This window comes from Oncorhynchus tshawytscha, linkage group LG12, assembly GCF_018296145.1.
Source record: "Oncorhynchus tshawytscha isolate Ot180627B linkage group LG12, Otsh_v2.0, whole genome shotgun sequence".
Lineage (NCBI taxonomy): Eukaryota > Metazoa > Chordata > Actinopteri > Salmoniformes > Salmonidae > Oncorhynchus > Oncorhynchus tshawytscha.
In genome coordinates, this window is record NC_056440.1 from 9311749 (window position 1) to 9334529 (window position 22781).

At 45.9% G+C, this 22781-nt stretch overlaps 1 protein-coding gene across 1 annotated transcript in view; it reads right to left on the reverse strand.

The window, feature by feature from the left end:
• mamdc2a (MAM domain containing 2a) overlaps positions 1 to 22781 on the reverse strand; it is a 58954-nt gene that overhangs the window by 18058 nt on the left and 18115 nt on the right. The window contains exons 3-6 of the mRNA XM_042331300.1: positions 20452 to 20702; positions 17661 to 17745; positions 16736 to 16873; positions 15163 to 15419 (exon numbers count right to left, since the gene is read on the reverse strand). Of these exons, the coding sequence (XP_042187234.1) occupies positions 15163 to 15419; positions 16736 to 16873; positions 17661 to 17745; positions 20452 to 20702 (731 nt within the window). The remainder of the gene's footprint in view (positions 1 to 15162; positions 15420 to 16735; positions 16874 to 17660; positions 17746 to 20451; positions 20703 to 22781) is intronic.

The window sequence follows — 22781 nt, forward strand, 5'->3', positions numbered from 1 at the left end:
CTTGTTGTGTAAGAGCTATTTGAAAAATAACGCCTGGAATTTCAGCCAGTTCAAGTGGGAGTTTTTGGCCCAATCATGACATCACAATCTGATCTGATTATTCTGACCAATGACCAGACATCTTTTATTGGAATACGTATCGTTCTACTTTGAAGGGTTAAGCAGGGTAGGCTCTTTAGAGTCTCGATGATCCTATCAGAGCTTTGGTTGTAAATATATTAACATTTTTATCAACATGCCCACACGATCAGACGGAGCATTTCAACGGCAAAAGGAGACTGAGGGCAATACATTTTTAGTTATTTTCATGAAATAAACACAGTGATTTTATTAGACATACAGTGATGATTTAAAAATGTAATTAAAAAGACTTTAAAGACAGAAAACAGTGAGCTCCAGTCTTCAGTCCCCAATGTAAATCAATATTATGCAAAAAATTATTACATCTAAATTCTATGAAAAATTGACATACATTGCCTTCGGGAAAGTATTCAGACACCTTGACTTTTTCAACATTTTGTTACATTACAGCCTTACTCGAAAATGGATTAAAGAAAAAAATGTCCTCAGCAATCTACACACAATACCCCATAACGACAAAGCAAAACCAGGTTTTAGACATTTTTGCACATTTATAAAAAATTAAAAAACAGAAATACCTTATTTACATAACTATTCAGACCCTTTCCTATGAGACTTGCAATTGACCTCAGGTGCATCCTGTTTCCATTGATCATCCTTGAGATGTTTCTATTGTCACGTTCTGACCATAGTTCTTTTGTGTTTTCTTTGTTTTAGTGTTGGTCAGGACGTGAGCTGAGTGGGCATTCTATGTTGTGAGTCTAGTTTTCCCATTTCTATGTTTGGCCTGATATGGTTCTCAATCAGAGGCAGGTGTTAGTCATTGTCTCTGATTGGGAACCATATTTAGGTAGCCTGTTTTGTGTTGGGTTTTGTGGGTGGTTCTTTCCTGTGTCTGTGCCACACGGGACTGTTTCGTTGCCAGTTCACTTTGTTATTTTGTATTTGTGTTCAGTTTTCCCTATTAAAACATGGACACCTACCACGCTGCGTATTGGTCCGATCCTTGTTTCACCTCTTCAGAGGAAGAGGAGGAAATCTGCCGTGACATCTATAACTTGATTGGAGTCCTTCTGTGGTAAATTCAATTGATTGGACATGATTTGGAAAGGCACACACCTGTCTATATAAGGTCCCACTGTTGACAGTGCATGTCAGAAAAAAAACAAGCGCTGAGGTCAAAGGAATTGTCCGTAGAGCTGCGAGACAGGATCGTGTCAAGGCACAGATCTGGGGAAGGGTACCAAAACATTTCTGCAGCATTGAAGGTCCCCAAGAAGACAGTGGCCTCCATCATTCTTAAATGGAAGAACTTTGGAACCACCAAGACTCTTCCCAGAGCTGGCCTCCCCGCCAAACTGAGCAATCGGGGGAGAAGGGCCTTGGTCAGGGAGGTGACCAAGAACCCGATGGTCACTCTGACAGAGCTCCAGAGATCCTCTGTGGAGATGAGAGAACCTTCCACAAGGACAACCATCTCTGCAGCACTCCACCAATCAGGCCTTTATGGTAGGGTGGCCAGACAAAAGCCACTCCTCAGTGAAATGCACATGACAGCCCACTTGGAGTTTGCCAAAAGGCACCTAAAGACTCTCAGACCATGATAAACAATATTCCCTGGTCTGATGAAAACAAGATTGAACACTTTGGCCTGAATGCCAAGCGTCATGTCTGGAGGAAACGTGGCACCATCCCTACGGTGAAGCGTGGTGGTGGTAGCATCATGCTGTGGGGATGTTTTTCAGCGGCAGGGACTGGGAGACTAGTCAGGATCGAGGCAAAGATGAACGGAGCAAAGTACACAGAGATCCTTGATGAAAACCTGCTCCAGAGTGCTCAGACTGGTTCAAATTGTATTTGTCACCGAATACAACAGGTGTAGCCCTTACAGTGAAATGCTTACTTACAAGCCCTTAACCAACAATGTAGTTTTAAGAAAATACCTACAAAGAAGTAAGAGACAAGAATAACAAATAATTAAAGAGCAGCAGCATATAACAATAGCGGGGCTTTATACAGGGGGTACCGGTACAGAGTCAATGTGGAGGCTATATACAGGGAGTACCGGTACAGAGTCAATGTGCGGGGGCACTGGTGTCGAGGTAATTGAGGTAATATGCACATGTAGGTTATTAAAGTGACTATGCATAGATAATAATAGAGAGTAGCAGCAGCGTAGAAGGGGGAGGGGGCAATGCAAATAGTCTGGGTGGCCATTTGATTAGCTGTTCAGGAGTCTGTTTAGAAGCCTCTTGAACCTAGACTTGGTGCTCCAGTACCGTTTGCCGTGCGGTAGCAGAGAGAACAGTCTATGACTAAGGTGGCTGGAGTCTAGAGACATTTTTAGGGCCTTTCTCTGACACCGCCTGGTATAGAGGTCCTGGATGGCAGGAAGCTTGGCCCCGGTGATGTACTGGGCCATACGCACTATCCTCTGTAGTGTCTTGCGGTCGGAGGCCGAGCAGTTGCCATACCAGGCAGTGATGCATCTGGTCAGGATGCTCTCGATGGTGCAGCTCTAGAACCTTTAGAGGATCTGAGGACCCATGCCACATCTTTTCAGTCTCCAGAGAGGGAATAGGTTTTGTCGTGCCCTCTTCACGACTGCCTTGGCGTGCTTGGACCATTTAGGTTGTTGGTGATGTGGACGCCAAGGAACTTGAAACTCTCAACCTGCTTCAATACAGCCCCGTCGATGAGAATGGGGGCGTGGTCGATCCTCCTTTTCCTGTAGTCCACAATCATCCATCTCTGACATCCTCCCTATAGGCTGTCTCAACGTTGTCAGTGATCAGGCCTACCGCTGTTGTGTCATCAGCAAACTTAATGATGGTGTTGGAGTCGTGCCTGGCCGTGCAGTCATGAGTGAACAGGGAGTACAGGAGGGGACTGAACACGCACCCCTGAGGGGCCCCTGTGTTGAGAATGATCAGCATGGCAGATGTGTTGTTACCTACCCTTACCACCTGGGGGCGGCCCGTCTGGAAGTCCAGGATCCAGTTCCAGAGGGAGGTGTTCAGTCCCAGGGTCCTTAGCTTAGTTATGAGCTTTGAGGGAACTATGGTGTTGAACACTGAGCCGTAGTCAATGAATAGAATGTTAACATAGGTGTTCCTTTTGTCCAGGTGTGAAAGGGCAGTGTGGAGTACAATAGAGACTGCATCATCTGTGGATCTGTTGGTGCGGTATGCAAATGGGAGTGGGTCTAGGGTTTCTGGGATAATGGTGTTGATGTGAGCCATGACCAGCCTTTCAAAGCATTTCGTGGCTACAGACGTGAGTGCTACGGGTCGGTAGTGATTTAGGCAGTGTCATGACGTTGGCCTCTTTGTTTATAGCAAGCCCCATCCCCCTCTCCCTGCCTCCCCCTTGCCTCCATCAACTAGGTTGTGGTCAGAGAGACGTCGTAAATTCCTGAGGATCTCCTCATGGACACACAGTATAGAGAAAGTAGATTTTCATGGAGCACAATGGAATTTCTTCCACCTCACAGAACTTGAGGTACGAACAAATTTCATGTTCCGAAGAAAGTATAAAAGATCGGTGAAGAATCCAGCTAGGAACTGGTCTGTTTGTCACAACTTGGGGAAGTTCATGGGAGACGGTGTGGCCACAATACCATAACGCTGTTTATATAATAGCCTCAGATATGAGGTTTACATCTAATTGTTGTATAAGATGAATGAGTGAGTATGATACCATTTGTATAATTGTGTACTATGATTTTGGACTGTTTAATGAAGGAAAATACAATTCCCTTTTGATTTGAACTACATCAGAGGACCACCCCTGAGCCCAGTTAGGGTCAGGCCTCCTGGGACAGCCCTTTTTCGGCCCTCCCGAATAAAACCCCCACTCAGGTTTTCGATCAGCAGACCGAGCTTATCTCAATTACGAGATGGCTAAAGATTGCAGACCATCGATACCGACAGAATAAGAACAAGTCTTTGATATTAATTACTAGTCTGCAGCTAGGAATTCGGTATCATTGAACGCGAAGAACGACAACCGCCGAAACATCCATTCTATAACGAAACGAATGAATGTCACTCTATCATTTCTTGTAAGCACATTTACCTTGTTTGTTTGTTTATGCATTTATGTGAATTACTTAGTAATAAATAAATGATTTAAGACAATTGATGTATGGATGACTCATAGTGAAGACTGGGTTCGTGCAGATAACCAACAATTTACGACGTTTGGAATGAGACTAACGTGAGGTAAAGTAAATAATTCATTCATTCGAAGACTAATTGATCAGATAAAATATCTGAAAAGTTATTTTAGGAAATGATAACATTGTAATCTGAATATTTTCCTTGGTACCCCGACTTCCTAGTAATTAGTTACCTGATTAATCAGTCTAATCGCGTAAAACTGTAAGTCTTCAGTTAATGATAGCAAAGACACGACAGCAGGTTACTTTAGTTTTCTTGGGCACAGGGACTATGGTGGTCTGCTTGAAACATGTTGGTATTACAGACTCAGACAGGGAGAGGTTCAAAATGTCAGTGAAGACACTTGCCAGTTTGTCAGCACATGCTCGGAGTACACGTCCTGGTAATCCGTCTGGCCCTGCGGCCTTGTGAATGTTGACCTGTTTAAAGGTCTTACTCACATCGACTGCGGAGAGCGTGATCACACAGTCGTCCGGAACAGCTGATGCTCTCATGCATGTTTCAGTGTTACTTGCCTCGAAGCGAGCATAGAAGTTATTTAGCTCGTCTGGTAGGCTCGTGTCACTGGGCAGCTCGCGGCTGTGCTTAGCTCGTGGCTGTGTTTCCCTTTGTAGTCTGTCATAGTTTGCAAGCCCTGCCACATTCGACGAGCGTCGGTGCCGGTGTAGTACGATTCGATCTTAGTCCTGTATTGATGCTTTGCCTGTTTGATGGTTCGTCGGAGGGTATAGCGAGATTTCTTATACAACTAGCAACCTTTCGGTTACTAGTCCAACACTCTAACCACTAGGCTACCCTGCCGCCCCGGAAGCTTCAAATCCCCGAGCTGACAAGGTACAAATCTGTCGTTCTGCCCCTGAACAGGCAGTTAACCCACTGTTCCTAGGCCGTCATTGAAAATAAGAATTTGTTCTTAACTGACTTGCCTCGTTAAATAAAAAAATAAAAAAGAGTCCCGCTCCTTGAAAGCGGCAGCTGTACCCTTTAGTTTAGTTCGCCGAATGTTGCTATGGCTTCTGTTTGGGGTAGGTACGTACAGTTACTGTGGGGACGACTTCCTCGATGCACTTATTGATGAAGCCAGTGACTGATGTGGTGTACTCTGCAATGCCATCGGAAGAATCCCGGAACATATTCCAGTCTGTGCTAGCAAAACAGTCTTGTAATGTAGCATCTGCGTCATCTGAAAACTTACATATTGAGCGAGTCACTGGTACTTCCTGCTTTCGTTTTTGCTTGTAAGCAGGAATCAGGAGGATAGAATTATGGTCAGATTTGCCAAATGGAGGGCGAGTGAGAGAGCTTTGTATGTGTCTCTGTGTGTGGAGTAATGGTGGTCTAGAATTTTTTTCCCTCTGGTTGCACATTTAACATGCTGATAGAAATGAGATAAAACTGATTTTAGTTTCCCTGCATTAAATTCCCGACCAGTAGGAGCGCTGCCTCTGGATGAACGATTTCCTGTATACAGCTCATGGCAGTGTACATCTCATTGAGTGCGGTTTTAGTGCACCAGCTGTTGTTTACATATAGTTAAAGTCGGAAGTTTACATACACTAAGTTAACTGCCTTTAAACAGCTTGGAAAATTCTAGAAAACGATGTCATGGCTTTAGAAGCTTCTGACAGGTTAATAGAGATCATTTGAGTCAATTGGAGGTGTACCTGTGGATGTATTTCAAGGATTACCTTCAAACTCAGTGCCTCTGCTTGACATCATGGGAAAATCAAAAGAAATCAGCCAAGACCTCAGAAAAAAACCTCCAAGTCTGGTTCATCCTTGGGAGCAATTGCCAAACGCCTGAAGGTACCACGTTCATCTGTACAAACAATAGTATGCAAGTATAAACACCATGGGACCACGCAGCCATCATACCGCTCAGGAAGGAGACGCGTTTTGTCTCCTAGAGATGAACGTACTTTGGTGCGAAAAGTGCAAATCAATCCCAGAACAACAGCAAAGGACCCTGTGAAGATGCTGGAGGAAACAGGTTGAAAAGTATCTATATCCACAGTAAAACGAGTCCTATAATCGGCATAACCTGAAAGACCACTCAGCAAGAAAGAAGCCACTGCTCCAAAACCGCTTTAAAAAAGCCAGACTACGGTTTGCAACTGCACATGGGGACAAAGATCGTATTTTTGGACAAATGTCCTCTGGTCTGATGAAACAAAAATAGAACTGTTTGGCCATAATGACCATCGTTATGTTTGGAGGAAAAAGGGGGAGGCTTGCAAGCCGAAGAGCACCATCCCAACCGTGAAGCACAGGGGTGGCAGCATCATGTTTTGGGGGTGTTTTGCTGCAGGAGTGACTTGTGCACTTCACAAAATAGATGGCATTGTGAGGAAGGAAAAAAAATGTGGATATATTGAAGCAACATCTCAAGAAATCAGTCAGGAAGTTAAAGCTTGGTCGCAAATGGGTCTTCCAAATGGACAATAACCTCAAGCATACTTCCAAAATTGTGGCAAAATGGCTTAAGGACAACAAAGTCAAGGTATTGGAGTGGCCATCACAAAGCCCTGACCTCAATCCCATATAAAAGTTGTGGGCAGAACTGAAAAAGTGTGTGTGAGCAAGGAGGCCTACAAACCTGACTCAGTTACACCAGCTCTGTCAGGAGGAATGGGCCAAAATTCACCCAACTTATTGTGGGAAGCTTGTGGAAGGCGACCCAAAATGTTGACCCAAGTTAAGCAATTTAAAGGCAATGCTACCAATTACTATTTGAGAGTATGTGAACTTCTGACCCACTGGAAATAAAAGCTGAAATAAATCATTCTCTCTACTATTATTCTGACATTTCACATTCTTAAATCACATTCGTGATACTAACTGACCTAAGACAGGGAATGTTTCCTAGGATTAAATGTCAGGAATTGTGAAAAACGGAGTTTAAATGTATTTGGCTAAGGTGTATGTAAACTTCCAACTTCAACTGTATATGCATAGGCCCCTGCCCCGTGTCTTACCAGAGGCTGCTGTTCTATCCTGCTGATAGTGTTTAACCTGTTCTATCCTGTCTATAGAGTGTTTAACCTGTTCTGTCCTGCTGATAGTGTTTAACCTGTTCTATCCTGTCTATAGAGTGTTTAACCTGTTCTATCCTGTCTATAGAGTGTTTAACCTGTTCTGTCCTGCTGATAGTGTTTAACCTTAACCTGTTCTATCCTGCTGATAGTGTTTAACCTGTTCTGTCCTGTCTATAGAGTGTTTAACCTGTTCTATCCTGTCTGTCCTGCTGATAGTGTTTAACCTGTTCTGTCCTGTTCTGTCTGATAGTGTTTAACCTGTTCTGTCCTGTTCTGTCTGCTGATAGTGTTTAACCTGTTCTGTCCTGCTGATAGTGTTTAACCTGTTCTGTCCTGCTGATAGTGTTTAACCTGTTCTATCCTGCTGATAGTGTTTAACCTGTTCTATCCTGTCTATAGAGTGTTTAACCTGTTCTATCCTGTTGATAGTGTTTAACCTGTTCTGTCCTGCTGATAGTGTTTAACCTGTTCTGTCCTGCTGATAGTGTTTAACCTGTTCTGTCCTGCTGATAGTGTTTAACCTGTTCTATCCTGCTGATAGTGTTTAACCTGTTCTGTCCTGCTGATAGTGTTTAACCTGTTCTGTCCTGCTGATAGTGTTTAACCTGTTCTGTCCTGCTGATAGTGTTTAACCTGTTCTGTCCTGTCTATAGAGTGTTTAACCTGTTCTGTCCTGCTGATAGTGTTTAACCTGTTCTGTCCTGCTGATAGTGTTTAACCTGTTCTATCCTGCTGATAGTGTTTAACCTGTTCTGTCCTGTCTATATAGTGTTTAACCTGTTCTGTCCTGTCTATAGTGTTTAACCTGTTCTGTTTAACCTGTTCTGTCCTGCTGATAGTGTTTAACCTGTTCTGTTGCTGTCCTGTTCTGTCCTGTCTATAGAGTGTTTAACCTGTGTTTAACCTGTTCTGTCCTGTCTATATAGTGTTTAACCTGTTCTGTCCTGCTGATAGTGTTTAACCTGTTCTGTCCTGTCTATATAGTGTTTAACCTGTTCTGTCCTGTCTATAGAGTGTTTAACCTGTTCTGTCCTGCTGATAGTGTTTAACCTGTTCTGTCCTGCTGATAGTGTTTAACCTGTTCTGTCCTGTCTGATAGTGTTTAACCTGTTCTGTCCTGTCTATATAGTGTTTAACCTGTTCTGTCCTGCTGATAGTGTTTAACCTGTTCTGTCCTGTCTATATAGTGTTTAACCTGTTCTGTCCTGTCTGTTCTGTCCTGTCTATAGTGTTTAACCTGTTCTGTCCTGTCTATAGTGTTTAACCTGTTCTGTCCTGTCTATAGTGTTTAACCTGTTCTATCCTGTTCTATCCTGTCTATAGTGTTTAACCTGTTCTGTCCTGTCTATAGTGTTTAGTGTTTAACCTGTTCTGTCCTGCTGATAGTGTTTAACCTGTTCTGTCCTGTCTATAGTGTAGTGTTTAACCTGTTCTGTCCTGCTGATAGTGTTTAACCTGTTCTATCCTGTCTATATAGTGTTTAACCTGTTCTATCCTGTCTATAGTGTTTAACCTGTTCTATCCTGTCTATATAGTGTTTAACCTGTTCTGTCCTGCTGATAGTGTTTAACCTGTTCTATCCTGTCTATATAGTGTTTAACCTGTTCTATCCTGTTCTGTGTTTAGAGTGTTTAACCTGTTCTGTCCTGTCTATAGAGTGTTTAACCTGTTCTATCCTGTCTATATAGTGTTTAACCTGTTCTGTCCTGCTGATAGTGTTTAACCTGTTCTATCCTGTCTATATAGTGTATAACCTGTTCTGTCCTGTCTATAGTGTTTAACCTGTTCTGTCCTGTCTATAGAGTGTTTAACCTGTTCTGTCCTGCTGATAGTGTTTAACCTGTTCTGTCCTGTCTATATAGTGTTTAACCTGTTCTATCCTGTCTATAGAGTGTTTAACCTGTTCTGTCCTGCTGATAGTGTTTAACCTGTTTTAACCTGTTCTATCCTGTCTATATAGTGTTTAACCTGTTCTGTCCTGCTGATAGTGTTTAACCTGTTCTGTCCTGCTGATAGTGTTTAACCTGTTCTGTCCTGCTGATAGTGTTTAACCTGTTCTATCCTGCTGATAGTGTTTAACCTGTTCTATCCTGTCTATAGAGTGTTTAACCTGTTCTATCCTGCTGATAGTGTTTAACCTGTTCTATCCTGTTGATAGTGTTTAACCTGTTCTGTCCTGCTGATAGTGTTTAACCTGTTATATCCTGCTGATAGTGTTTAACCTGTTCATATCCTGTCTATATAGTGTTTAACCTGTTCTATCCTGCTGATAGTGTTTAACCTGTTATGTCCTGTCTATAGAGTGTTTAACCTGTTCTGTCCTGCTGATAGTGTTTAACCTGTTCTGTCCTGCTGATAGTGTTTAACCTGTTCTGTCCTGCTGATAGTGTTTAACCTGTTCTGTCCTGCTGATAGTGTTTAACCTGTTCTATCCTGTCTATAGAGTGTTTAACCTGTTCTGTCCTGCTGATAGTGTTTAACCTGTTCTGTCCTGTCTATAGAGTGTTTAACCTGTTCTGTCCTGCTGATAGTGTTTAACCTGTTCTATCCTGCTGATAGTGTTTAACCTGTTCTATCCTGTCTATAGAGTGTTTAACCTGTTCTATCCTGCTGATAGTGTTTAACCTGTTCTATCCTGTCTATAGAGTGTTTAACCTGTTCTGTCCTGTTCTGATAGTGTTTAACCTGTTCTATCCTGTCTATAGAGTGTTTAACCTGTTCTATCCTGCTGATAGTGTTTAACCTGTTCTGTCCTGTCTATAGAGTGTTTAACCTGTTCTGTCCTGCTGATAGTGTTTAACCTGTTCTATCCTGCTGATAGTGTTTAACCTGTTCTATCCTGCTGATAGTGTTTAACCTGTTCTGTCCTGCTGATAGTGTTTAACCTGTTCTGTCCTGCTGATAGTGTTTAACCTGTTCTGTCCTGCTGATAGTGTTTAACCTGTTCTATCCTGTCTATAGTGTTTAACCTGTTCTGTCCTGCTGATAGTGTTTAACCTGTTCTGTCCTGCTGATAGTGTTTAACCTGTTCTATCCTGTTGATAGTGTTTAACCTGTTCTGTCCTGCTGATAGTGTTTAACCTGTTCTGTCCTGCTGATAGTGTTTAACCTGTTCTGTCCTGCTGATAGTGTTTAACCTGTTCTGTCCTGCTGATAGTGTTTAACCTGTTCTGTCCTGCTGATAGTGTTTAACCTGTTCTATCCTGTCTATAGAGTGTTTAACCTGTTCTATCCTGCTGATAGTGTTTAACCTGTTCTATCCTGTCTATAGAGTGTTTAACCTGTTCTATCCTGTTGATAGTGTTTAACCTGTTCTATCCTGCTGATAGTGTTTAACCTGTTCTGTCCTGTCTATAGAGTGTTTAACCTGTTCTATCCTGTCTATAGAGTGTTTAACCTGTTCTGTCCTGCTGATAGTGTTTAACCTGTTCTGTCCTGCTGATAGTGTTTAACCTGTTCTATCCTGCTGATAGTGTTTAACCTGTTCTGTCCTGCTGATAGTGTTTAACCTGTTCTGTCCTGCTGATAGTGTTTAACCTGTTCTATCCTGCTGATAGTGTTTAACCTGTTCTGTCCTGCTGATAGTGTTTAACCTGTTCTATCCTGCTATAGAGTGTTTAACCTGTTCTGTCCTGTTAGTGTTTAACCTGTTCTGTCCTGTCTGATAGTGTTTAACCTGTTCTGTCCTGCTGATAGTGTTTAACCTGTTCTGTCCTGTCTGTCTAGAGTGTTTAACCTGTTCTGTCCTGTCTATAGAGTGTTTAACCTGTTCTATCCTGTCTATAGAGTGTTTAACCTGTTCTGTCCTGCTGATAGTGTTTAACCTGTTCTATCCTGTCTATATAGTGTTTAACCTGTTCTGTCCTGCTGATAGTGTTTAACCTGTTCTGTCCTGTCTATAGAGTGTTTAACCTGTTCTGTCCTGTCTATAGAGTGTTTAACCTGTTCTGTCCTGCTGATAGTGTTTAACCTGTTCTGTCCTGTCTATAGAGTGTTTAACCTGTTCTGTCCTGCTGATAGTGTTTAACCTGTTCTATCCTGCTGATAGTGTTTAACCTGTTCTGTCCTGCTGATAGTGTTTAACCTGTTCTGTCCTGTCTATAGAGTGTTTAACCTGTTCTGTCCTGTCTATAGAGTGTTTAACCTGTTCTGTCCTGTCTATAGAGTGTTTAACCTGTTCTGTCCTGCTGATAGTGTTTAACCTGTTCTATCCTGTCTATAGAGTGTTTAACCTGTTCTGTCCTGCTGATAGTGTTTAACCTGTTCTATCCTGCTGATAGTGTTTAACCTGTTCTATCCTGTCTATAGAGTGTTTAACCTGTTCTATCCTGCTGATAGTGTTTAACCTGTTCTGTCCTGCTGATAGTGTTTAACCTGTTCTATCCTGCTAATAGTGTTTAACCTGTTCTGTCCTGCTGATAGTGTTTAACCTGTTCTGTCCTGCTGATAGTGTTTAACCTGTTCTGTCCTGTCTATATAGTGTTTAACCTGTTCTGTCCTGCTGATAGTGTTTAACCTGTTCTGTCCTGCTGATAGTGTTTAACCCACCAGCTGTATGTTCTTAATGTCGTCGTTCAGCCACGACTCGGTGAAACATAAGATATTACTGTGTTTAATGTCCCATTTTTAGGATAAACACGTGCTTTCAGTTCATCCCATTTATTTCCCAGAGATTGAACATCAGCTAGCACTACGGAAGGCAGATTACCCACTCGTCCCCTGATCCTCACAAGGCTGATCTTTCCCCGTAAAATCTCAATGTCTTTCTCCAGTCGATTGACGGGGATCTGGGCCTGGTCGGGTGTCTGTAGTATATCCCTCCTCTCCGACTCATTGAAGAAACCCTGTTCTTCTAATCTGAGGTGAGTAATTACAGTTCTGATGTCCAGAAGCTCTTTTCAGGTCATAAGAGACGGTAGCAGCAACATTATGTACAAAACAAGTTACGTACAAAGTGAAAAAACAAACAAAATCGCACGTTGGATAAGAGCCAATAAGACGGTAGCCCTCCCCTCTGGCGTCATCATGACCTTCCAACACGACAATGATCCTAAGCACACAGCCAAGACAAAGCAGGAGTGGCTACGGGACAAGTCTCTGAATGTCCTTGAGTGGCCCAGCCAGAGCCTGGATTTGAACCCGATCAAACATCTCTGGAGAGACCTGAAAATAGCTGTGCAGCGACGCTCCCCATCCAACCTGACAGAGCTTGAGAGGATCTCAACCCCCCCAAATACGGTTGTGCCAAGCTTGTAGCATCAAACTCAAGAAGCTTTGATGCTGTAATCGCTGCTAAAGGTGCTTCAACAAAGTGCTGAGTAAAGGGTCTGTGTAAATGTAATATATATATATTTTTTACATTTACATACATTTCTAAATGTTTTTGCTTTTACGTTGTTGGGTATTGTGTGTAGATTGATATGGAAAAGGTCAAGGGGTCTGAATACATTCGGAATGCCTGTACACTTCACAACAGTATGTTGCACAACGCATCACCGGGGGCAAACTACCTGCCCTCCAGGACACCTACACCACCCGATGTCACAGGAAGGCCATAAAGATCATCAAGGACAACAACCACCCGAGCCACTGCCTGTTCACCCCGCTGCCATCCAGAAGGCGAGGTCAGTACAGGTGCATCAAAGCTGGGACCGAGAGACTGAAAAACAGCTTCTATCTCAAGGCCATCAGACTGTTAAACAGCCACCACTAACATTGAGTGGCTGCTGCCAACACACTGACTCTACTCCAGCCACTTTAATAATGGGAATTGATGGGAAATGATGTAAAATATTTCACTAGTCACTTTAAACAATGCTACCTAATATGTTTACATACCCTACATTATTCATCTCATATGCATACGTATATACTGTACTCTATAATCGACTGCATCCTTATGTAATACATGTATCACTAGCCACTAACTATGCCACTTTGTTTACATACTCATCTCATATGTATATACTGTACTCGATACCATCTACTGTATCTTGCCTAAGCTGCTCTGTACCATCACTCATTCATATATCTTTATGTACATATTCTTTATCCCCTTACACTGTGTATAAGACAGTAGTTTTGGAATTGTTAGTTAGATTACTTGTTGGATTATTACTGCATTGTCGGAACTAGAAGCACAAGCATTTCGCTACACTCGCATTAACATCTGCTAACCATGTGTATGTGACAAATAAAATTTGATTTGATTTTGATTTGTCAGGAAGTCACCAGTCTGCTATAAGATACATTATAACATTACAGCAGCAACAGAGATCGAGACCAAACATTTCCTGTCTTTTCAATCTATTCTCTCTTCCAACAAGAGATTCATAGGAGAGGAGGTGAAGGGGGAGGGCTGTCTGTGTGAAATGTGGTTGAGAAGGGGAAGGAGGAAGAGAGGAGGATGAGGAGAAGGGGAGAGAAGGGGGAGGGCTGTCTGTGTGAAATGTGGTTGAGAAGGGGAAGGAGGAAGAGAGGAGGATGAGGAGAATGGGGAGGGCTGTCTGTGTGAAATGTGGTTGAGAAGGGGAGGATGAGGAGAAGGGGGAGGGCTGTCTGTGTGAAATGTGGTTGAGAAGGGGAGGAGGAAGAGAGGAGGAGAAGGGGGAAGAGGAGGAGAAGGGGGAGGGCTGTGTGTGAAATGTGGTGGAGGAGGAGGAGAGGAGGAAGAGAGGAGGAGGAAGAGAGGAGGAGGAAGAGAGGAGGAGAAGGGGGAGGGCTGTGTGTGAAATGTGGTTGAGAAGGAGGAGGAGAGGAGGAGGAGAAGGGGCAGGAGGAAGAGAGGAGGAGGAGAAGGGGGGGAGGAGGAAGAGAGGAGGAGAAGGGGGATGGCTGTCTGTGAAATGTGGTTGAGAAGGGGAGGGCTGTCTGTGTGAAATGTGGTTGAGAAGGGGAGGCGGAAGAGAGGGAGGAGGAGAAGGGGGAGGAGGAAGAGAGGAGGAGGAGAAGGGGGAGGAGGAAGAGAGGAGGAGGAGGAGATGAGAAGAAGGGGAGGAGGAAGAGGGAAGGAGAAGGGGGAAGGCTGCCTGTGAAATGTGGTTGAGAAGGGGGAGGAGGACGAGGAGGAGGAGGAAAAGGGGGAGGAGGAAGAGAGGAGGAGGAGGAGAGGAGGAGAAGGGGGAGGGCTGTCTGTGTGAAATGTGGTTGAGAAGGGGAGGATGACAAGAGGAGGAGGAGGAGGGGAGGATGACGAGAGGAGGAGGGAGGAAGAGGAGAGGAGAGGAGAGGAGAGGAGAGGAGGAGGGGAGGGCTGTGTGTGAAATGTGGTTGAGAAGGGGGAGGAGGAAGAGAAGAGGAGCAGAGGAGAGGAAGGACTAGGATGAGAGGAGAAAGAGGAGAAGGAAGAGAGGATGAGCAGAAGAGAGGGAGGACTAGGAGGAGAGGAGAAAGAGGAGAAGGGGGAGGAGGAAGAGAGGAGGAGCAAAGGAGGAGAAGCGGGAGGACTGTGAGGAGGAGAAGGGGCAGGATTAGGAGGTGGAGGAGAGGAGAAGAAGAGGAGGAGAAGGGGGAGGACTGGGAGGAGGAGGAGGAGGGGAAGAGTCATACAAACTCTTCCCTGGATCTTCTTTCTGGTATTCTACCCTTGAAGGAAATCACTCAATCTCTGGCGCTATGACAACAGTAATTAATAACACCCTTCTCCCTTCTGGCTATTTATATCTGTCCAGAGAATCCACAGGGAAGAATACTGCACAGACCAAAGATCTCTAGTGTGTGTGTGTGTGTGTGTCTGCCTGCGTGCTTGTGTCTGTCTGTCTGTCCTTGCACTCTGACCCTTGAACTCTTAAGGTGTGTAGGGCCAGTACTGACCTCCAGGCATGTGTTTGTTTGTCAAGCAGGTGTGGTGTACAACCTGTACTGACCTCCAGGGGGTGTGGGGCCTTAATATCCACGTTGACCAGCCTCCAGGAAGTTGTAGCATAGACCTCAGGCCTCCAGATCTCCTCGTAGTGTCCCAGCGTGTCTCTAGTGAACACTGAGAAGATGTTCCCTCTCTCCTGGTCCCGCTGGTAGTAGAACGACAGGCAGCCTGACACCGGTGTGGTCGTCATGGGAGACGTCAGCTTGGCCACTTCCTGGAACCGCTTGGCATAGACTGAGTCCACATACATGTAGTGACCTGGAGAGAGAGAGGTGAGAGAGGTGAGAGAGGTGAAAGTGGTGAGAGAGGTGAAAGTGGTGAGAGAGGTGAGAGAGGTGAGAGAGAGGTGAGAGAGAGGTGAGAGAGATGAGTGATGAGAGTGGTGAGAGAGGTGAAAGTGGTGAGAGAGGTGAGAGAGGTGAGAGAGGTGAGAGAGATGAGAGAGATGAGAGAGGTGAGAGAGATGAGAGAGGTGAGAGAGGTGAGAGAGGAGAGAGAGATGAGAGAGGTGAGAGAAGTGAGAGAGGTGAGAGAAGTGAGAGAGAGATGAGAGAGGTGAGAGAGATGAGAGAGATGAGAGAGAGTGAGAGAGATGAGAGGTGAGAGAGGTGAGAGAGAGATGAGAGAGATGAGAGAGGTGAGAGAAGTGAGAGAGATGAGAGAGGTGAGAGAAGTGAGAGAGGTGAGAGAAGTGAGAGAGAGATGAGAGAGGTGAGAGAGTTGAGAGAGGTGAGAGAGTTGAGAGAGGTGAGAGAGTTGAGAGAAGTGAGAGAGTTGAGAGAGGTGAGAGAGTTGAGAGAAGTGAGAGAGTTGAGAGAAGTGAGAGAGATGAGAGAGAAGTGAGAGAGTTGAGAGAAGTGAGAGAGGTGAGAGAGTTGAGAGAAGTGAGAGTTGAGAGAAGTGAGAGAGTTGAGAGAGGGAGAGAGAGTTGAGAGAAGTGAGAGAGTTGAGAGAGGTGAGAGAGTTGAGAGAGTTGAGAGAAGTGAGAGAGTTGAGAGAAGTGAGAGAGATGAGAGAGGTGAGAGAGAGAAGTGAGAGAGAGGTGAGAGAGTTGAGAGAGTTGAGAGAAGTGAGAGAGATGAGAGAAGTGAGAGAGATGAGAGAGGTGAGAGAGGTGAGAGAAGTGAGAGAGATGAGAGGTGAGAGAGGTGAGAGAGAGAAGTGAGAGAGAGTTGAGAGAGTTGAGAGAGTTGAGAGAGGTGAGAGAGGTGAGAGAGGTGAGAGAGGTGAGAGAGGTGAGGTGTAGAAACATGACAGCAATATTGGGTTATTGTATTGTATAGAACAAAAACTAGTAAATATACACCAATGAACAGAACACACTCAGGTCAGGCCCCGGGGTGATCTTTGTGTGTGTGTATCTCTCTGGTTGCTCATGGTGTGTGTGTGTGTACCTCTTTGGTTGTTGATGGTGTGTGTGTGTGTGTGTGTGTGTGTGTGTGTGTGTGTGTGTGTGTGTGTGTGTGTGTGTACCTCTCTGGTTGTTGATGGTGTGTGTACCTCTCTGGTTGTTCATGGTGTGTGTACCTCTCTGGTTGTTCATGGTGTGTGTGTGTGTGTGTGTGTGTGTGTACCTCTCTGGTTGTTGATGGTGTGGTCATCAGGCAGGTTGGACTGGGGGTCTCTGGCTAGACTCCCTCCAACATACCAGTTGACATTAGGGTTCCAGTGGTTACTGTAGCCACACAGGTGGTGCTCCTCAAAGTTACACTCTGACAACAACAACAACAACCGTTATATCTCTTGGTATAAAAGTCATGAAATCTGCACATGACACTTATAAGGCATATTTTTTACTTCAATATTATGTTTTCTAAACATAAACAGGCATCAACCACATGTTGTGTGGCTTAACAGTTGTCTTAACATTCTCCTACCCTGAGGACTGTTGTGTGGCTTAACAGTTGTCTTAGCATTCTCCTACCCTGAGACCTGTTGTGAGGCTTAACAGTTGTCTTAACATTCTCCTACCCTGAGACCTGTTGTGAGGCTTAACAGTTGTCTTAACATTCTCCTACCCTGAGGACTGTTGTGAGACTTAACAGTTGTCTTAACATTCTCCTACCCTGAGGACTGTTGTGAGGCTTAACAGTTGTCTTAACATTCTCCTACCCTGAGAACTGTTGTGAGGCTTAACAGTTGTCTTAACATGCTCCTACCCTGAACTGTTGTGAGGCTTAACAGTTGTCTTAACATTCTCCTACCCTGAGAACTGTTGTGAGGCTTAACAGTTGTCTTAACGTTCTCCTACTCCGAGACCTGTTGTGAGGCTTATCAGTTGTCTTAACATTCTCCTACCCTGAGAACTGTTGTGAGGCTTAACAGTTGTCTTAACGTTCTCCTACACTGAGAACTGTTGTGAGGCTTAACAGTTGTCTTAACGTTCTCCTACCCTGAGAACTGTTGTGAGGCTTAACAGTTGTCTTAGCATTCTCCTACCCTGAGACCTGTTGTGAGGCTAATCAGTTGTCTTAACATTCTCCTACCCTGAGAACTGACCTATGCAGTAGCCAGGCACGATGTGAATTTCGAAGATCGCCACACTGTTGCCTGCTTCCTCACTGGGTCGACCCTCCAGCAAAAGCTAAGACAAACAGAGAGATAGAAAGAGAACGAGAGAAAGGGGGAGGAAGCGAACAAATACGCCATTATATCAGACACTTATGAAGTTTAGTTTTCAGTAAAACGTCTCCATCACCTGGATACAGGTGAGGGATCTGGAGTGGAGAGAGGTGAGGGATGGGGAGTGGAGACAGGTGAGGGATGGGGAGTGGAGACAGGTGAGGGATGGGGAGTGGAGACAGGTGTGGGATGGGGAGTGGAGACAGGTGAGGGATGGGGAGTGGAGACAGGTGAGGGATGGGGAGTGGAGACAGGTGAGGGATGGGGAGTGGAGACAGGTGAGGGATGGGGAGTGGAGAGAGAGAGGGAGGGGGAGGAGAGAGGAGGGGTGGGGGGAGGGAAGAGAACAAAAACGCCATTATATCAGACACTTATGAAGGGGAGTTTTCAGTAAAACGTGTCCATCACCTGGATACAGGTGAGGGATCTGGGAGTGGAGAGAGGTGAGGGATCTGGGAGTGGAGACAGGTGAGGGATGGGGAGTGGAGACAGGTGAGGGATGGGGAGTGGAGACAGGTGTGGGATGGGGAGTGGAGACAGGTGAGGGATGGGGAGTGGAGACAGGTGAGGGATGGGGAGTGGAGACAGGTGAGGGATGGGGAGTGGAGACAGGTGAGGGATGGGGAGTGGAGAGAGAGAGGAGGGGGTGGAGAGAGGAGGGGGGTGGGGGAGGGAAGAGAACAAAAACGCCATTATATCAGACACTTATGAAGTTTAGTTTTCAGTAAAACGTCTCCATCTCCACTCTAAAAGCAATAAAACCCCAACAGATGATGTCCCCTCCTACATATCCCCCTGTGGGATGGGGAGTGGAGACAGGTGTGGGATGGGGACAGGTGTGGGATGGGGACAGGTGTAGGATGGGGACATGTGTGGGATGGGGACATGTGTGGGATGGGGACAGGTGTGGGATGGGGACAGGTGTGGGATGGGGACAGGTGGAGACAGGTGTGGGATGGAGACAGGTGTGGGATGGGGAGTGGAGACAGGTGTGGGATGGGGACAGGTGTGGGATGGGGACAGGTGTGGGATGGGGACAGGTGTGGGATGGGGAGGTGGAGACAGGTGTGGGATGGAGACAGGTGTGGGATGGGGAGTGGAGACAGGTGTGGGATGGGGACAGGTGTGGGATGGGGACAGGTGTGAGATGGGGAGTGGAGACAGGTGTGGGATGGGGACAGGTGTGGGATGGGGAGTGGAGAGAGGTGTGGGATGGGGACAGGTGTGGGATGGGGAGTGGAGACAGGTGTGGGATGGAGACAGGTGTGGGATGGGGAGTGGAGACAGGTGTGGGATGGGGACAGGTGTGGGATGGAGACAGGTGTGGGATGGGGAGTGGAGACAGGTGTGGGATGGGGAGTGGAGACAGGTGTGGGATGGGGAGTGGAGACAGGTGTGGGATGGGGAGTGGAGACAGGTGTGGGATGGGGAGTGGAGACAGGTGTGGGATGGGGAGTGGAGACAGGTGTGGGATGGGGACAGGTGTGGGATGGGGACAGGTGTGGGATGGAGACAGGTGTGGGATGGGGATGGAGACAGGTGTGGGATGGAGACAGGTGTGGGATGGGGACAGGTGTGGGATGGGGACAGGTGTGGGATGGGGAGTGGAGACAGGTGTGGGATAGGGAGTGGAGACAGGTGTGGGATAGGGAGTGGAGACAGGTGTGGGATGGGGACAGGTGTGGGGATGGGGATGGGACAGGGGAGGGATGGGGAGAGGAGACAGGTGAGGGATGGGGAGTGGAGACAGGTGAGGGATGGGGAGTGGAGACAGGTGAGGGATGGGGAGTGGAGACAGGTGAGGGATGGGGAGTGGAGACAGGTGAGGGGATGGGGACAGGTGTGGGATGGGGAGTGGAGACAGGTGAGGGATGGGGAGTGGAGACAGGTGAGGGATGGGGAGTGGAGACAGGTGAGGGATGGGGAGTGGAGACAGGTGAGGGATGGGGAGTGGAGACAGGTGAGGGATGGGGACAGGTGTGGGATGGGGAGTGGAGACAGGTGTGGGATGGGGAGTGGGGACAGGTGTGGGATGGGGACAGGTGTGGGATGGGGAGTGGGGACAGGTGTGGGATGGGGACAGGTGTGGGATGGGGAGGGAGACAGGTGAGGGATGGGGTGAGGGATGGGGAGGGGAGACAGGTATGGGATGGGGACAGGTGTGGGATGGGGAGGTGGAGACAGGTGAGGGATGGGGAGTGGAGACAGGTGTGGGTGAGGGATGGGGACAGGTGTGGGATGGGGACAGGTGTGGAGATGGGGGGGAGTGGAGACAGGTGAGGGATGGGGAGTGGAGACAGGTGATGGGATGGGACAGGTGAGGGATGGGGAGTGGAGACAGGTGAGGGATGGGGACAGGTGTGGGATGGGGAGTGGAGACAGGTGTGGGATGGGGAGTGGGGACAGGTGTGGGATGGGGACAGGTGTGGGATGGGGAGTGGAGACAGGTGTGGGATGGGGAGTGGGGACAGGTGTGGGATGGGGACAGGTGTGGGATGGGGAGTGGAGACAGGTGAGGGATGGGGAGTGGAGACACAATTTAGAGGCTAAACCTCAGTTATATAATATAGAGGCTGAACCCCAGATATAGAATATAGAGGGTGGGTGTTTTGGGGTGTAGTCTGCAAGCTTACCTGCTAGGTGTGCGTGTGTGTGCGTGCGTGGGTACCTGGTATGCGTTGGAGGTGTTTCTCAGGTCAATGCTTGCGATGAGCCAGCTGTCCGAGGGCTTGTCTGCGCTCCACAGTGTGTAGTCAAAGTTGTCTCCGTCCGGTCTGAGGTGCAGCTGCAGGGAGCCGTCTCCAGTAATCTGGTACACCAGCCTCAGACAGCTCCAGTCCAGCAGCTCTAACACTGGGCTCACCAGGACAGCCTTCTCCCTCCCGTCGATGAAGGATGAGTCTGCCGTGATGAAACGCCCTGTGAAGAATGACAAAGGCATAAATAAATAGTGTAGCTTGATATTGAAGTCGTAAATCATTACTTAATATTATCAAAATATTCAAAATATTTTAGTTTGATACAGAGTCAAAGGGGGATATTACTCTGCTGAGGATGTGGGGGAGGAGGGTGTGTGTGTGTGTGTGTGTGTGTGTGTGTGTGTGTGAGGTCATGTTGTGTATTTATACAGTGCATCACCTAGTCTAAACAAAAAGTCAAAAATACCATACAAGCACACCAAAACCTGACATCAGCATATGAAAGAAGCTGACTTCAATCAGAGAGTTAATCAGATCTAATCAGCCATTAAACTCATACAGCATCAAGGACATGGAGTCATTAAGACAAAAACATAAAACTGTTGGTCACCAAACCAAGGAGGACGATGGGAGAAAAAAAACCTCTCTGTGCAAAAGGGAAAAAGGAGGTCTGACAAAAACCAAAGCAATAGAGTCTGGAAACAAAAATAATTTAATGACCCTTAGTCACCTTTTCCCCTGCACTGCACCGTGGGTGGTAGGGAGGGAGAGAGGAAAGAGAGAGAGACGAGAGATATGATTAAAATCCCATGGTTTAGGATGAAAAATCATCCTCTTCTTTAAACTGTTTAAAGACAGCTAATAAATAACAAGATAAATCTTGCTGGAGAGTCAACTCCTTGGTTAAACCCAAATGTTATTGAGCAATGGCAGGCTGTGCTATGCATCATAAACCATGAGTATGGACTGGATTCTTCTGGTCACTGTAGAGGAAACAGATCAGACAAGCCACATGTTCAATAAGCACCAACTGTAGATAAACAATATGGAGATGGCTGTACGGTACTGCTGTAATGCGTTATAAACAGCAAGTTGGCATGGCGACAGTTGTTGTCTGCTGTATATTATTATAATGGCGTCTGTTACTCTGTCCACTTTTACGACCTGGACGAAACGATATGCTCTGACAGACAGACAGTGGACATGATTCCTTCCAGATACCATGTGGATCATCTCTCTCCCTCGCTGTTCTGTCCTCCCCCCTTTTTCAAAGCCCATCTTTCAAAGCCATCTTTCAAAGCCCATCCTTTCCCCTGTTCTTCTCCCTATTTCAACCCCTATCTCTCTCCCTCTCTCCTGTAACCAAAACAATGCTCTTCCCCTGTCCCGCTACCTCCTAATATAACACCAACACTCCTGAGTTAGGACTCTTCCCCTGTCCCAAAGACAGTCTCCTAACATCAACACTCCTGAGTTAAGCTCTTCCCCTGTCCCAAAGACAGTCTCCTAACATCAACACTCCTGATGAAACCCTATTCCCTACAAAGTGCACTACTTTTGATTAGGGAATGGGTTGTCATTTGGCATGCAGTCTTAGACCCTTCCCCTAACATCAACACTCCTGACTGAGTTATACTGGTCTCCTCAGAAAAGGCCCCAGAGTGATCCTCGAGACTGTAAACAGCTCCACATGTTAAGGCCAAAGAGTAAATGAAGAGATATTGCACTGTGCACTGCAGTGTTCAAGCTGGATAACAGAAGGATGGAATCTCTTGGAATAATAAACATCTTTGGTTTCAGCATAAAACTTTTCATTTTTTTACCGTTTGTCATATTCTAACATCTAAATAAAACAGTTTAAAATATGGAAATAATCAATGGATTGAATGTCTAAATCTTCAAGATAAACACGTCTGCTTGGTTGGCTTGGAGTCTAATCCTAGTCTGTCTGACCAGAGCTGGCTGTGATGGACGTGATGCGTGTAACCCACGTAACCTGCTTATCTACGGACTACAAACGCCACAAAATCATGGTACCAATATTAGCCATTTTAGCACATAATATTCATACAAAAGTATCTAAAAAGTCACTTGAACATGATGCACGAAAAATGGTAATATCGAAACAATGATTTTGTTGCATTTGCGGCACAAATCAAATCCAAATCATGGTACCGATATTAGCATTTTGGCACATCATGTTCGACTCATCTAAGTGACTTTTGCTGGGCTTCACAATACATTTGAGATACTTTAGGATGATTTGGACAAGATGAGCGAGAAATGCTAATATCGCTAC